Here is a 17,418-nt window from a genome sequence, read left to right as displayed (position 1 = left end):
ACCTACTGATGCTGTAACAGTCTTTTTTTTTTTTGACCTCAAATTTTATTGCACTATGGTCTGATAATATACAGGGGATACCTTCAATTCTTTTACATTTACTTAGACATGTCCTATGAGCTAGTATGTGGTCTATTTTGGAGAATGACCCATGTGCAGCTGAAAAGAATGTGTATTCTGATTTTGTGGGGTGGAACACTCTGTAAACATCTATTAAGTCCATTTGTTCAATAGCTTGGTTCAGTTCTAGAATTTCATTGTTAATTTTTTTTGTCTAGATGATCTGTCTATTTGTGATAGTGGAGTATTGAGGTCCCCCATTATAATTGTATTTGTGCTTATTTGGTTTTTCATGTCCATTAATATTTGTTTTGTATAGTTGGGGGCATTTGTATTTGGTGCATATATATTTAGGACTGTCATCTCTTCCTCTTGGATTGTTCCCTTCACAAGGATGTAGTGACCATGTTTGTCTCTTAATTAATTTTAGTTTGAAATCTACTTTGTCTTCAAATAAGATTGCTACCCCTGCTTTTTTCTGGGATCCTGTTGCATGGAGAACTGTTTTCCATCCTTTTACTTTCAGTCTATGAATTTCCTTTTGAGTTAGATGTGTTTCTTGTATACAGCATATTGCTGGATTTTGCTTCTTCCCCCCCCCATTAAGTTTATTGGTACATTTTTGGTATAAAATACAGTTACATTCATTATTGGGTTCTTGTACCTCTACATGAGTATCTTGGTTCTTATTTTTTGCCCCTTTCCTTGCCCTCCCTTCACCCCCTCCACCCTTCCCTATTTGCAAAGACCTTGTTTTCATTTTTTTTCCGCTTCTCACATTTTTTCCTTTCCCTTTTTTCCCTTCCCCTACCCCTCCCAATTCTCCTGCTCTTTTAGACCTTTTCTTCCTGTTACACAATATCAGTTATACATTTTTTAAATTACAATATTAAGATCTAGGAGACATTACCATGATTTTACAGAATTTAAAAGAATATAGAAAGCATATTACAAAAATCTTTTTTGAAATAAATTTGACAACTTCTAAGAAGTACCTTGGAAGACAAATTAATGAAACTAACTCTGGAGGAAATATAAAATTTGAATAGCACCTATTAAAGAAAGCATATTCCTAGCTTGAAAACCTACCTATATGACAACAGCAGGCTCATAAACATTTTAACTGATAAATTATACCAAACAATTAAAGCAGAAAAAAGAAGGAACACTTCTCCCCTCATTTTAGGAACTCAACATTGTGCTAATCCTAAAACTAGATAAAGATAAGAGAAGAAAAAAGTATGAACATAGATAGAAATTTATTTAACAAAACAAACTATTAGAAGTCAGATCTGGCAGTATGTAGAAAGTGGTTTTGTTATAGGGATGGCAGTGTGGGTTCAGCATTGGAAGATCCACCTCCAAAAGTCATCATTTTAACAGAGGAAAGGAAAAAGCCATATGATCCTGTCACTAGTTGGAGAAAAAGTATTGGACTAAATTCTACAGCTGTTCATGGTGAAAGCTATCAGGAGACTAGAAGTAGAACAGAACCTTCTCAACAGATTAAAGACATGTACTCCATACTTCCAGTGAGAACACCTTATATGAATGGAGGAGATACAATGCTTCCTCCTTAAGGTGGGGAACAAAGGCAGATATGCTTACTCTTTATCTGTCCATTAAACTTTAAAACCTAGTCCCCACCAAAATAGTCTGGCAATAAAATGACACAACTAGGATAGGATTGGCATGGCAGAAGCAAAATCTTTATATGTAGATGAAATGATCATCTACAGAGAAAATACTAAGAAATCTCTAGGAGCCCCTACAACTTGTACTTCAATTTAGCAGGATTAGAAAACACAAGGTATATATAAAAATTCAGGTCTGTGTATACTTGCTATAAATGAAGAATTGGATATTGAAATTTAAAAGTTATGTAGGAGTACAAAGGACCTAGAAAAGTTAAAAAAAAAAAAAACAGTGTTGGAAGACGTTTAGTGCCTAATTTTAAGACTTCTTCTAAAGCTACAGTAATCAAGGCAGTGTTGGTATAAGGAAAGACATAGAGGTCATTGGAATAAAACAGAGAATTTAGAAATAGAACCGCACATATATGGTCCACTGAGTTTTGAAAGATTATTTAACATTAGCATTTTATAGAATATAAACTCAATTCAAGAGCCGAGGAAGAGATAGTGTTTTCAGCAAACAGCACTAGAATACATGGTATCCGTATATAAAAAACTAACCTCAACCCTTTTTTTCCATACATGAAAATAACTTGAAGGGATCTATGGGCCTAAATAAGAAAGCCTAAAAGTATAAAACTTTAAGAAGAAATTATAAGGGAAAATATTCATGAGTTCAGGGTAGGCAAGAACTACCTGGGATACAAAAAACATGATGTACAAAAGAAAAAAATTGATAAATGAGATTCCATCAAAATTTAGAACTTTAAATGGCATCATTAAAATGAAAAGTAGTCCTTAAACAGACCATATTTACAATACATATAACCTATGAGCAGAATATATAAAGAATCCTTAGAGCTCATTAATAGACAACCCAATTAAAATGTAGACATAAGAAGATGATAAATAGCCAGTATAGCACAAGGAATGGTGTGCAACTCTAGAATCAGAAAAATACTAATCAGTACAATAATAAGATTGAATTATACACTCATTAAGGAGATGAAGTCAAAAGTTTTAAAAGCCTTGTCATGACTTTTTCTTTTTGTTGGATTCTCCCCCTTTGCATTTAATTTGTCACGCCCAATGGATTCATTCTGCTGGGTTTCCTGGGGTTGTGATCCTCATTGTCTTTTCCTAGGGTATTGTCTAAAATTTTTTGGAGTGCTGGTTTGGTATTCATGAAGTTCCTAAGGTGCTCTTTGTCATGAAAGTATCTTATTTCTCCATCAATTTTGAAAGTTTGTTTTGCAGGGTACATCAATCTGGGTTGGAGGTTGTTTTCCTTTAGGGCTTGAAATACATCACTCCAAGCTCTTCTTGCCTTGAGGGTTTGCATTGAGAAGTCTGCTGTGATTCTGATGGGCTTTCCTTTGTATGTGATTTGTTTCTTTTCTCTCCCTGCTTGTAGAATTTTGTTCTTCTGTTGGATTTCTGGAATCCTAACTATTATATGCCTATGTGCAGATTTTTTTTGATTAAGGCTAGCTGGAGTCCTATATGCCTCATTTATCTGTATGTCAAGTTCTTTTCCCCTCCTTGGGAAGTTTTCTGCCATCACTTCTGTGAAGAGTTTTTTTATGTCATCTGCACTCTCTCCTCTTTCTTCATTGACTCCAATCAGTCTTATGTTATTCTTCTTTGCATCGTCTAGCAGCTGCTGGATTGATTTCTCATGTTCCCTTACAATTTTAAAGCAATTTTTCTTTTCCTCCTCACTAATTGCAATCTTATCTTCTATATGTGAAATTCTATCCTCACATTGGTTCATTCTGCTGTGCAGACTTTTGATGGAGTTTTTAATCTCTTGGAAATCTGTTTGTATCTGTTTTATGGATTCCATTTGTTTCCTATGTTGGGATTCCATCATGTTCCTCAGATCCTCTATTTTTTTTATCTGTGTCCTCTCTAGATTTATTAATCATGTCTTGCACCATGAGCAAAACATTTGCTGTTATCTGAGTAATTATTTCTGATTTCATTTTTCCCAGATCCTCTTTTGTTGCCAGTTCAGGGAGTTCAGGTGGTTTAGTATCAGATTGTTCCATCTTGTTTCCCTTTGGGGTTGCTGTAGGTGATCCAGAAGTCTGTTTTTGAGACTTGTTTACATGTCTTCTCATTTCCACGGGAGGGGGTGCTTCTGGCACCCACGCAGTTCACCTTCTCTGCCCTAGGAGCTTGGGATGCCAGCGGGGGAGCTTCCTTCCGGTTGCTGGGACCGGCTGAGCTTCTCTGCCCTAGGAGCCTGGGATGGAGGTGGGGAGCTTCCTTCCGGGTGCTGGGACTGGCTCACCTTCTCTGCCCTAGGAGCCTGGGATGGAGGCGGGGAGCTTCCTTCCAGGTCCTGGGCTGGATTTTGCTTCTTAATCCACTCTGTCTGTAATAGTCTAAAGTATACTGTGGTCAAGCTGCACATCTGACTTGTTGCAGTACCAGTCATATAAAACCCCATACAATTATGCACAATAAATGATACCTGATAATGCTAATAAATGGCTGTACCACCTTGATCTGCATAGGTACATTTTATTATGTTTGCACAGTGATGAAATCACCTAATGATGCATTTATCAGAATGTGTGTCCATTCTAAAACAGAGTCAACTTAGATACACAGACCTTTGGCCTCCACATTAAGATCCCCAGGGTAAGCCAGGTTCAGTGGCACACACCTGTAATCCCAGGTACTCTAGAGGCGGAAGCAGAAGGATCCCAAGTTCAAGGCCACCCAGGAGAACTTAGCAAGACTGCCATGAAATAATTTTTTTTTTTAAAGTAGACTGCTTGCCTAGCATGCATTAGGCCATGGGTCATGGGTCAATAAAGCAATGGGTCAGTTCTAAAGAAAAAAGGCCATGTTGCTATATTGTTTGAGCTTCTACTACCATTTCTTTCTGCTATAAATGTTATTATCAATGATCTTATCTTTGATATTCTATTCAACTTACTTAAGCTTATTAAAAATATTGCAAAAATAAATTCCAAACAAAGATTTGACGAATTCTATTATTAGCTATTAACCTGAACTCTAATTTATCTATGCAGGGTCTCCTTCATGTTTGTTTGCTTCTGAGTTCTTTTTTTTTCAGTACCAAGGATCGAACTCAGGACCTTGTGCTTGCAAGGCAGGCACAGCGCCACTGAGCTAAATCCCCAGCCCTATTCTGAGTTCTTGATAGTTTGGGTTTCTGGGTAAGTGATGCTGGAAAAGTCTACAAAATTTCTGAGATTTCTGTATTTTTCTTTAAGTCTACTCTGTGTGTCACACAAAATTTCCTTATGATAAAGTGTTTGTAATCATCACAGGGACTTAAAATGATACAAAGAAGACTTCTGACACTTTACACCAGAGCTTTTCAAACTTTACTGTACATGCACATCAGCTGGAATCATGTGAAAAATGAAGATTTGATCCAGTAGGTCTGAGGTTGTGTCCAAGAGTCTCCATTTCTCATCAGCTGGCAGGGGATGTCAAGTCTGCTAGCTGCCCATATTGCACTTTGAGTAGCAAGGATCTGGTACAAGTACGTCTTTTTTTCTTTCTCCTTCTATTTCTAAATTCTCTCATTCTCTTGCTTTTTCCTTTTTTCATATTATACTTTTTTTTTTTTTTGCCTTACACCTGCCAAGAGTAACCATAGTAACTAGTCCTTGAAGATGGACTAGTCCTATATATGGACTCCCATCTATAACTTAAGATATAAAAATCACAATGCAGCCATGTGTGGTGTTACATGCCTGGAATCTCAGCACTTAGGAGGCTGAGGCAGGAGGATTGCTGCGAGTTCAAGGCCAGTCTGGAATACAAAGCTAGACCCTATCTCAAAAGGGTCTAAAAAGAAAGAAAGAAAGAAAGATCATGATGCAGTAGAATCAAAGTACTATCAGTCATAAACTTCTTCTAAATGTGATCAAAAATAATATAATTAATATAGATGACATGAATTTTAGAATGTGTTATTATTTTGGCAGATTTCTTAGCAATTAAATACTTTCAAAAAAACTTATAATTTTAAGTTTCATAGTAGGAAGTCAGAACTTGTTAGCTATATTAAGATTCTATAACATCTCAAGTGAGTGTAGTGGCACATGCCTGTAATCCCAGAACTCTGGGAAGCTGAGTCAGGAGAACTGCAAGTTCAAGACCAGCCTCAGCTACATAGCAAGACCATCTCAAAAAAAAAAAAAAATCAATAACATTCCCATGAAGTGAACTGTTAATTATGAAGATGGCACTACTAATCCATACAATCTGTCAAAATTATATATATTTGAGTCTATTCTGAAAGTATAAGAAAATTTACTATCAAAGACTCCTAATTCTCAAGGGATCATCTTTCTAGTAAACTAGTATTAAAACTATATATACTTTATGATCTTATATAAATTTCACTTATAGTTGTATTATGTTAGTTCTTTTCAAATGGCTCATAATTGTCTTCGGAATTGCTAGATTTTGGATGAGCCCTTTAATACAATAAATGCTAGCATTCACACAGTAACTGAAATGTTCTTGTAAAGAGACTCTCAGATTTCAATGTGCTTAACTGACAAACGCCAGTGACCGTTCACAGCAGGGAAACCTGAGGCGCATCCAGGTTATGCAACCAAGAGTATTCAGCAACAGAATCTGAAACCCTTGACTTCCTTTTAGATACAGGAACTAATGCTTCACATAAAATTTACATAAAATAGTTGCTTCTCAGTAACACTTAGAAATATGGTTTATATAATGTTAGTTTCTTGCCAATATAGTTAAAGATACATTTGGAAGTGGAATCCAGTTCTGCAATACCGGTATTCACACAAGGAAATTGAAACAGCTAATTCCACTCCATCAAACGAGACAACAGTGTATTCTAGTGGTCAAAGGAGAGTATAATCAAAAATGTCTTGGGGATCTAAAGTCAAAACACCTAAAAACCTAGAAGCTAATAAGAAAATTTTATAAGTATTATATGAGCTATTGTAGAATTAAAAGATCAAGATGAAAATGAAGATCTAAAACAAAAAATATTACCCAAAAGCTCCAGTCACCACTCCAGCTATGTAAATGTGGTCCCTGTTTTTTAGCTGACACTGTATTATTCTCATCCACAGCTGGCCTAAGATTTTCCTCCAGCTCTTCCTGTAACTCAGTGGCAAGGCTTGAATCTCCTTCGTTTATTACCTGGAAACAAGCATCAGACAATTTAAATTATTAAGAAATGCCCATTTTAAAAACAAAAGAATAAAACATATAAATTACTTTTTAAAGGAAAATGTTTAAGCTTTTAGAAGACAGATATTACTGTTTTTGTTTCTATAATTCATCTATACATGTAACAAAGAGCTGCCAATTACTACTGCCTATTAGGTAGTTTAATTGACATTAGAGATACAAAAATGAATAAAACAAAATTTTTAGCCTACAGAAGATCACATTGTAAACATCATAAAAATACGATGTGGTAGGAGTGTCAGTTGGTACAATCACTTTGGAGAACAACCTGAAATGCCTAGTAGAGTCTAAGATGGGCATATGCTACAGTCCAGCAAATTAATACGCACATGGAGTCAAGGATGTTTGTAATACTGGTAAAAGTGGAAACTGCTCTGTCCATCAATAGAAGAAGTAGTAAATACAAACAATGAAGTTAAAAGTGAGTGAAACTAAGGCTGGGGATGTAGCTCAGTGGCACCGCGCTTGCCTCACAAGCACAAGGTCCTGAGTCCAATCCCTCATACTGCAAAAAAAAAAGAGAATGAATCAGATGTCTCATCCAGGCACTGGCTTCCAGTCTACATACTGCTCAGGGCAATGATTAGACTTTATGTTAGATATGAGACCATTGGGTGGCTGCTTATAAAAAGAGCTGTTGTTAAGGAACTGAAAGAAAAGAGAGGGCAGGAAGCACCATTACAAGAGCACATGGCTCACCAGAACCCCTAAATATCTCTGCTACAGGGGCTGCTGCCACCTTTGCCTCTGCTGTAAGCAGGACCCTGATCCTCAGCGATCCAGGGAAGAGCACGCACGGCACCTGCAATGCAGCAAAGGAGTAAATTGACCCAACTTGAGCTCAGGCTTCTTAAACCTATGAAGAAACCATAGAGGTGGGGAAGACTCTAACCCTGGTGATGCTGATTTGAGGCTCTTCTGAGGAAGAAATTTGTAAATATGACTGGGGAGAAAGGACCTCTTTCATACCATGTACATCCAGTAATCTCCCAAAAGAGGAGGAAGAAACAAACCGGGGTAGAGGAAGAGGAAACAAACAAAATAGAGGTCATAATTAAACCTAGTTAGATGTATATTTATTAAAATAATTTATACACCAAGAGATAAAAAAATTGACTTTTGTGCCTCTATAACATAGACTCTGAATTAATTTCAGCATCTGCTGGAATGCATAAATTGGCAAATCTTCATGGCAGTAATATTGGAACTTAAATTACAGTTATTTCACCTATAATGTTAAGGGAGTTATTTCACATAAAATAACAAAAGTTAACTGGGCCAGTGGTGCATGGCTGTAATCCCAGCACCTGGGAGGCTAAGGAAGAGGATCACTGAAAAGTTCTATGCCAACCTGGACTACATAGTGGGTGCAAGGCCAGCCTGAACTACATAGAGAGACTCTGTCTCCAAAAAAAGACAAACAATAAATAATAACAAAACTTGTAAGGCATACTTCACCTTAAGCATCAAAACTATTGCCTTGTCTAAATTCTCCATGATGATAATCTAGATTATCCTAAAATACCCAGAGTACCCATGGATACTCTGAACAAATGAATAACAAAATTAAATCAAGTCTCTGGAGTTTACAAATTGCCTTTTAAAAAAGTGAGATCCTACCCCTCAGAACCACCATCCCCAACCCCAAATTAAAATTACATGGCACACCGTAAAAGAAGGGTTATCCCTTCTGCTTTTCAATTTAACAGCCCAATGTGGCCTGACAGACTTGGAGAGAATGAGTGGTGCCTCAGGGTTGGTTTCTGCAATTTTGATGTGACAGGAGCCATTAAAGGCCCTATATCCAACACTACTAAAATCACTGACTGTTTAATCAGTAGGTCATAAATATTTTGTTATTATAGGTTAAGCTATGCTCTGTTTCTTGCCTCTTTCAACACCTACAGTATGCCTTCACCTCCAGCTGACATCATATACATTTACCTGGCTACTCAAAGAGTACCTCGGCAGCTTTGCTAACTTTACAGGCAAGATCATCAATGAGGCAAATCTGGGTCTTCCAGCACATTTGCCACAGGATGGCATGGCCTCGCCTGTTCTCATCACCTTGGCAGGTGCCATGTTTCTGGAACAGGTCATCCCTCTCCTGAACCTTTGTCAAGTTGGGTTCACCTGAGTGAACAGCAATGGGATGTGAATACTTAATGGACAGCATCAGGCATAACCATTACGTGTGATGGAGCTCTCTGGAAAACTGATGCTTTTCATCCCCTAACCAGGATGTCCCTGATAAAGGACAGGATCCAAAGGTCAGCACACCTGGCTGACCTTCAGGAATCATCTTAACACTAAATGTTCTGGCCAACAACTGGCTCCATCCTACACTTTTACAAATTTTTAGATCACTGCCTGAGAGTTGATCTGATTGGAGTAAAGAACTCTCACACACCCTTATTTCAAAGATACTCAAGACTATAAATCAAGGTCAAGTACGTGTTTACATATACCAAAGGCATAATACAAGGCCTTACCAAAACACTTCTTAATCTCTTTACAGCCCCAGATACTACCAACAGTAATAAAAATTTACTCATTTCTCAAAATACAATTTCAGCTCTTGAACAATGTTTTCAATGGAACTTTCATCTTCCTTACTAGTTTAGGCTGAAAGCCTCAGAGAGAGTCACAAATGGCTTTCTTAAATAAATTCAAATGAAATTAAATGAAACCTGGGGATTTAGCTCAGTGGCACAGCGCCTGCCTCGAAAGCTCAAGATCCTGAGTTCGAGCCCTGGTACTGGAAATAAAGGGGAAAAAAAAGAACCCCCCCACAATTAAATAAAAAATAGTACATTTCAATCATTCATTATTGAATTATAATAAGAAGACTGATTCAATTTTTAACCTTTGCTTGCAGACAGCTTTTTAAATTTCACTCCTCTCTTTTCCTCTTCTGGGCAAGTTGGAAATGAGGCCGAGGTGCTCTTTTCTTTGGTGTGGGTGGGGCACTCACACCAAGCAACCCTGGTCCATTCACAGAAATTCTCACCCAGTTCCCGCTCCCTGATCACAATAAAAACAGCAAAAGTCAGTCTCCTACAATTCTGGATTTCTGGGGTGGCTACAACACATATTAGCTCAATTATTAGCTGTGTATTCCTTGGAAAAGTCACTTAACCACTCTAAAATCCATCTCCTCAACTCTACAGTTGGGGCAATTATTTTCTCTAATCACGGGATTAGTTTGCTGAGAACAGGGATCCTGTGTTGCTCCTACTTTACATTGAACAACTCGTGCCAGGGACATAGTTAAATAAATGATTGGCTGGGTTCATGAATATCTATCTTGCCTATTTCAGAGTAGTATTCTGAGAATCAATTAAAATAATACATTTATTCATTGGTATGCTTTAACAATTATTTGAATGCCTTTACCCTTCAGTAAACTAATACTAACAAGGTATTGCACTGATTGCAGTTTTCTAAAAGTAAATACATCCACACAAGCAATGTAAATGTAATGCAGACAGTGTTAAGAAACAGCCTGACCCAGTTCTTTTTCCAGACTGGATCCCAAGGTGAAAGCAGCCTTCACAAGAACTTACAATAAGGAGGCCCACCTCACCCCATATTCACTTCAGGTAATAAAGACACCAAGATCCAGTACGGGCCCGATGCTGGATTCCGACTACAATGAAGAGTTACATGAAGATGACTCCCAGTCTGATGAGAAGGACCAAGATGCTACAGAGACTGATGCTATGATCAAGAAAAAAACAAAATCTTCAAAGCCCTCAAAAGCAGAAAAAGATAAGGAGTCCAAAAAAGGAAAAGGAAAAAGTTTGAAGAAATGAAACTATTTCACTACCAACAGCCATGTCTTACTCACCTCCTGACCAGTCTCACTGTTTTTCCAGAGGAACAACATTTGGCATTACGGAATGACCTGGAGACTCCTTTGTACAGGGCGGTACAGCTAGCAGGATGTAACGGGAAGGCTCACGTGCACCTCTTATAGAGGTTGAGAGACTGCTTTGGTCCTCCACCGTCGCCTGCCAAACTAATTCGATTGTGCTTCGAAATGACTGTTATCTCATTATATCTAGAAACTACATATGGGCTTTGCAGTCAGATTTTAGTTCGCAGTAACAAACCCAGGAGCACTGGTACTAAGGCATCTTTTTTTACAGGCTGAAGAAGTTACCCTCATGGCCTGTATTGGACCAATGCTGATTTTTTTAAAAGGTAGTTATTATGTGGTGAAATTTTGTAAATAAGTCATAATACAAAACAGTCATCACTAGAACTGGGTATTCTTTGTACATTGTCAAATATCTTGCAAAGAATAAATTAGGAATAAAAATGTTCCACATGTCAAAACTTTTTTAAAGATTATCATCTTGTACAGCTAAATGCCATGTTGGTATATCACTTATTAATTTGCAGGTGATTGGATTAAAAAGCTGATGGTTCCTTACTTTAAAAAAAAGAAAGAAAAAAAGAAACAGCCCTGAAACAAAAGGTTTTCACCCTGAAGATTAGCAGCGAGTTTTTCCATTTTATCAAATAAAGTAATAAACAAAAGGCGAAGTCATTGAAACTCAAAACCTGGTTGACAGCACAGGGATTTGAACTACCTGGGTCCTTTTATCAAGGACTAATGGTGCAGGGCAAGGAGTGACGCTGGGGAAAACACGACACCAGGTCGGAATCGCAGGAATGGAGCCGGATCCGGGAGCCTGGGACTGAAGTCTCTGCAGGAGAGCAGCTCCGGAGCAACTCCGGCGCCCGACGCCTCCAGAGCAGTTTCCCCATCGCCCAGAGGGAAGGCTCGCGGGAAGCGCCGGAAACCGTTTCCGTGGTACCAAAGAGCAGCAAGAGAAAGGGAACCGAGGAACCGATTACCATAATCTGACAAGGTTCAAACAACAATCGAGAGGAAAACTGCCCAGTAAAGCCACCGCTTGGGTGCCCTCGCTGGGGACTCTGCTTACCTGGCGGATGGCGTGAGCGCCCTCCATCGTGGCCCCACCGCGCCCTGGCCGCCGCGACCCCCACACCCCAACCCCGGCGCAGGGAGGGGCAGCGAACTGCTTCGGCTCGGCTCGGGAGCTCGCGCGGGCGTCCGTCGGCCGTCAGAGTACTACCTGGTACTCTGGGTCCTGCTGTGGCGTCTTGCACCCTCTGCCGGCATCTGAGTGTCCTTGCCCTTCACTAACTGAAGATGGTTAATCAGGATCTAAAACAAAATTAATGTTATGCTCCGCGGGGTTATAGGGATCAGGATGATCCTTATATCCCAACTTCAAACTCCTGAGCCTACAATGCAATGCACACTTTCTCCAAAGCGAGGAAAACTGAACTGCATAGTAGGTATTGAAGTTACTCATAAAAAGTTGAATATTGTGAGTCCTTGATTCTCAAAAAATAGCTATAAAAGAACAATTGAAGAAGACTGAATAGGATGTGTATATTAGAGTTGATGTTATGAAATAATTTAGTGGCCCATGAATTAATGCATGGATATTTATTGGTGGATAATTAATAATTTGTGGTTGTGTTAGTGAATGTTGTTAACAAATTTGCTCTGAGTTATTTAGGAGTGTCATGTGCTAACTTGCTTTCAGATGCTTCAAAAATGATAAGTATATGAAGAGAGCAAAAATACCAAAACGATAACGATAACTGCATCTAAGCAGAGAATATACCGCTCTTGGGTAATTTTTTTTTTACTATTTTAATATTTTTGAAAATAACCACAACGTTGAAGAAAGGGGAAGAGTTGAATCTAGTTCTACAAAAAGTCAGATACTGTGTGTATTTTTTAAATATATTTTACATAGTAAAGGACAAATTATCTAATGGCATAATCCATCTTTTTTTTTTTCTTTTTTTTTTTTTGGTACCGGGGATTGAACTCGGGACCTTGCGCTTGCTTGAGAGACAGGCGCCGGAACCACTGAGCTAAATCCCTGGCCCCTAATGGCATAATCCATAAAGGACAGGCTTCTGCCCTACAAAACTTTGAATAAACTATTCTCTGTTAAACACAAGAAATTTCACAGATCCCAGTATTAAACAAGGCCTTGCTCACTCTATGACTATGAGACAAAAACAAGTCCACTGGGTAATTATGTCTAAATACAAACAAAAACATGACCGTACCTCAACCCACAAAAAAATGACTAAATATCCCCAGGCTGGCTAATGTGAATGATGACTCCTACATTCCCTGTTTTAGCTTTAGCTTCACTTTATTCCCCTGCTTCTAGATAAAATTTATTAAGATGCTCAATCATACAATGAACACAACTTCTTGACAATTATCTACTCCAGGACAAAAGCTCATTTCTTAAGTCCTCCCTTCAAAATCACTGAACACAAAACCAAATCCTATGGTAAGTCCTTTCTAACACCTTTTCACTGTGATGCTCTCATAGTTCTTCACGGAGTGCCTTCACCCTAATTGCAATGAGTCAAGCCTAGTGTTGTTTAAGTACGGGTATTATTGCAGGTGGCCTTTGACTGAGGGCCACTGATATTTTTCAGTGAAATAGAATGTAAGATGGAAGTGAATGTGGAAGAAAAGCTGTTGGAGGTCTCCTGCCTCGCAGGACAGGGACTGCTTGCTCCTTGGCTCTTGGGGGCTACAACATCGCAAAAGATAGATGTTCACCAGGAAACAGTCACCACTTCCTGATTCTCTTCAGTTTTCTTTCCCTCTCCCTCCTGCCCAAACTGGCTTAGAGCCCTGCGGTGAGGAAGGCCTTAAAAACTCGAGGTGAGAACATAGTAAGGTGTTCTCGCTGGCAGCCTACAGCCCGTGGACCCAAGGCCTCTTCTGGAACTTTTCTCCTCACCCCTTCCCCAGCTGCCTCATTAGAAGTAATTACTGGCATGCTCAGGGATCCCCTGAGGCACTGCTGTGATTCCTCAAAATCCTGCTCCCCTTCTTCTGGTTATACTTTGCAGTATCAAGATAAAGAGGAGGTTGTCTTATGGATGAATACTGTTGGGCCCTACCACAATCACCAAGAAACATACAAATACTTTTCACTTCCATTCTGTGTTGAGTCAAAAAAAAAGTATCAGTCACTACCATGAAACTCTGGGAGAAGCACTTCAAGGAGTTGAATTGGAATTTAGTGGCCTGGATATAAAATTTAAAGATGATGTTATGCCAGCTACTTACTGTGAAATTGACTTAGATAAAGAAAAGAGAGATGCATTTGTGTATGCTATCAAAAATCACTATTGGTATCAGATGTACATAGACAACTTACCTATATGGGGTATTGTTGGTGAAGCAGATAAAAATGGAGAAAAATAACTACCATCTTTGGATCTATAAAAAGCTTGAGGGGCCAGGGATTTAGCTCAGTGGTGCCACCACCTGACTCACAAGCACAAGGTCCTGAGTTGGATCCTAGGTACAAAAAAAAAATTGAAATACATTTTAATGGTAATGGAATTGTTGATGTTAATCTAACTAGTGTAGAAAAGGTGAAGCCGGTTTTAAATACTAAAATACAGATGTATTCAGTAAAGTAGAAAAAGTCAGATGTAAAATTTGAAGATCGATTTAACAAATATCTTGATCCATCCTTTTTCAACATAAGATTCATTGGTTTTCAGTTTTCAGTTCATTCATTGTAATCTTCTTGGTGGGCTTAGTTTCAGTGATTTTAATGAGAAATTTAAGGAAAGATTATGCTCCGTACAGTAAAGAAGAAATGGATGATATGGATAGAGACCTAGGAGATGAGTATGGATGGAAGCAGGTGCATGGAGTTGTATTTCGACCGTCAAGTCACCCATTGATATTTTCCTCTCCTCTCATTTGCTCTGGATGTGAGATATTCACTGTGTCTCTCATTGTTATTATTATTGTGATGATAGAAGATTAATATACAGAGGGAGAATCAATGCTCAGTACAGCCATAATTGTCTATGCTGCTACATTTCCAGTGAATGGTTATTTTGGAGGGAGTCTGTATGCTAGACAAGGACAACGGAGATGGATAAAGCAGATGTTTATTGAGGCATTTCTTATCCCAGCTATGGTGTGTGGCACTGCCTTCTTCATCAATTTTATAGCCATTTACTATCATACTTCAAGAGCCATTCTTTTTGGAACAATGGTGGCTGTTTGAACAAAACATAACCTTTTTGTTGTTGTTGTTGTTATTTTTTCCTCTAAATCTTGTTGGTACAATACTTGGCTGAAATCTGTCAGGTCAGCTCAACTTCCCTTGTCGTGTCATTGCTGTGCCTCATCCTATACTGTAGAAAAACTGGTTTATAGAGCCTGCAATTATTGTTTGTCTGGGAGGAATTTTACCTTTTGGCTCAATCTTTATGGAAATGTATTTCATCTTCACATCTTTCTGGGCATATAAGATCTATTATGTCTATGGCTTCATGATGCTGGTGCTGGTCATCTTGTGCATTGTGACCATCTGTGTGACCATCATGTGTACTTCCTGCTAAATGCAGAGGATTATAGGTAGCAATGGACAAGTTTTCTGTCTGTTTCATCAACTGCAATTTATGTTTATATGTATTCCTTTTACTACTATTTTTTCAAAACAAAGATGTATGGCTTGCTTCAAACATCATTTTACTTTGAATATATGGTGGTATTTAGCACAGCCTTGGGGATAATGTGTGGGGCAATTGATTACATGGGAACAAGTGTCTTTGTCTGAAAAATCTATACTAATGTGAAAATTGGCTACAGACCCAAGAAAACCTGGGATTTCAGATCAATTTCTCTTTCAAAGGGGTGGAACTCACACAACAAAAAAGTGCAAGAAGAGATTTGGGCTTAACACTGGGTACTTTGTGGATGTCTCTTTCATGGACGGCTTAAAGTAACATCTATATCCATTGATCCTAGGCTCTTACTGACTGCTTTCTCCAACTGTTCACAGCAAATGCTTGGATTTATGCAGTAGGCATTACTATAGTACATGACTAATCTTCCCCAAAACTAGCTCATTAAAGATGAAATAGACCAGTTCTCTTCATTGAAGAGGACAAATTGTTTATTGAACACATTTGTTCCAATAAAATAAATAGGAGGAAACTTGGATGCTGAAATTTTACATGAATAGAAATCTTCCTGCACTTAGTGTTTCTATGTTATCGAAAAATGATGTTCCAGAAAGATGACTTTTTTCCTCTTATTTTTACTACCATTGTCAACCTAATGTGGGACATTTTTATATGTTGAATCTGGGTTCCTTTTTACCATTTTTTAAACAAATTCATCCTTTTTAAAAATATTAAAAATATTAAATCCTGCATGTAAATATCTACTGGCATCTTAGTTATACAAACTTCCCATTTGTTTATCTTATAATTATCCATTCATATCTTAATTCCATCCAAAGAAGACAGAGTCTGAGGATAGAGATGTACTCTCTACAATGCAGTTAACTCTACAGTTAGAAAGCAAAAAAAAGTTAAATGGAGAAGATATTTGTTTTTATTAAACATCTTGAGATTTAGATAAACTACATTTTAACTGAATGTCTGCCGTGATTATCAATTTTCCCCCAAGTTAGTCTTACATCTTTCTTGGGTTTGAATCAAGGCATTACATAAGACATTAAAAACAAGGGCAGGTGGATAATCAATGTATATAACATTAAATAGTAGGTGTGGATTCCCAAATGCATTTGGATGCACAGATTGACTGAGGAGTACTTTTTTGATGATGATTGGTGTAGAAATGTGTGAATTTGGGTGGCTTTTTAACATCTTGCCTACCATTGCTTGAAACACTGCGGTTTCCTCAAATGTGTGTGTCATACATCTTTTGGGAAGGGGGCTGTTTTCTTCTGTTTCTTTTCTGAAGCTCCTACAGGAGCTAAATTTGTAATTTAAAAGGCAAAAGATTTATATGATCTGAAGAGAAACCAGAGTATCTAAATTTGTAATTTAGAAGCATTAATTTTGTTAACCCTGTCTGGAGCACTTAAGTAACATCTAAAGCATTACTGCTTTAGAATATTCAAATAAAATTTCCTGATTTAAAAAAAAGAAAAGTAAAGTTGTTGGAAGTTTTAGGAGAAAGAAGAAATCTGTAGGAAAATTATTTGACTAATGTATTAGAGTATTTCTGGGCAACATAGATGCCTAATTGAGATTAATGGTCATGTATTTAAAGAGACATCACACTAAAACATATAAGAAGCTCTCCTAGAAACCAATATGAAAAAATATAGTCAAGTAAAAGATTGATAAAGCATATGTGAGAATGTTCACAAGAAAAGAGATACATGACACAGGAGGATCACAAGTTCAAGCCCAGCCTGAGCAACTTAGTGACTTAGTAAGACCTGCTTCAAATAAAGGGGGTGGGAGGTTGGGGATATAGCTTAGCACTGCAAAACGAAAAAGAAAAAAGAACAAAAGAAGAAAAAAGATAAAAGAAAGGAAAGAAGAAAAGAAATACAAATATTTAAAAATATAAAAAGAGCCTTAATTTCACCAAGAAAAAAATGTAAATTAAAACCACACTGAAATATTATTT

General features: G+C 37.8%; 1 protein-coding gene and 1 pseudogene across 1 annotated transcript in view; one reads left to right on the top strand and one right to left on the bottom strand.

Moving 5' to 3' along the window:
• Gramd1c (GRAM domain containing 1C) overlaps positions 1-12,003 on the bottom strand; it is a 105,987-nt gene extending 93,984 nt beyond the window's left edge. Inside the window, exons 1-2 of the mRNA XM_087215756.1 lie at positions 11,873-12,003; positions 6,717-6,866 (exon numbers count right to left, since the gene is read on the bottom strand). Of these exons, the coding sequence (XP_087071882.1) occupies positions 6,717-6,866; positions 11,873-11,899 (177 nt within the window). The 5' untranslated portion in view covers positions 11,900-12,003. The remainder of the gene's footprint in view (positions 1-6,716; positions 6,867-11,872) is intronic.
• Positions 12,004-13,546: 1,543 nt separating this feature from the next.
• On the top strand, positions 13,547-15,889 carry LOC101697155 (transmembrane 9 superfamily member 3 pseudogene; annotated as a pseudogene).
• The last annotated feature ends 1,529 nt before the right edge of the window (positions 15,890-17,418 follow it).

The sequence above is a fragment of the Heterocephalus glaber genome, unplaced genomic scaffold (genome assembly GCF_053883595.1).
Source record: "Heterocephalus glaber isolate CG9 unplaced genomic scaffold, H.glaber_assembly_v1.0 deba00000122, whole genome shotgun sequence".
Lineage (NCBI taxonomy): Eukaryota > Metazoa > Chordata > Mammalia > Rodentia > Bathyergidae > Heterocephalus > Heterocephalus glaber.
Note: the sequence above shows the minus strand (reverse complement) of the source record. Positions and strands in the feature narration are given on the sequence as shown.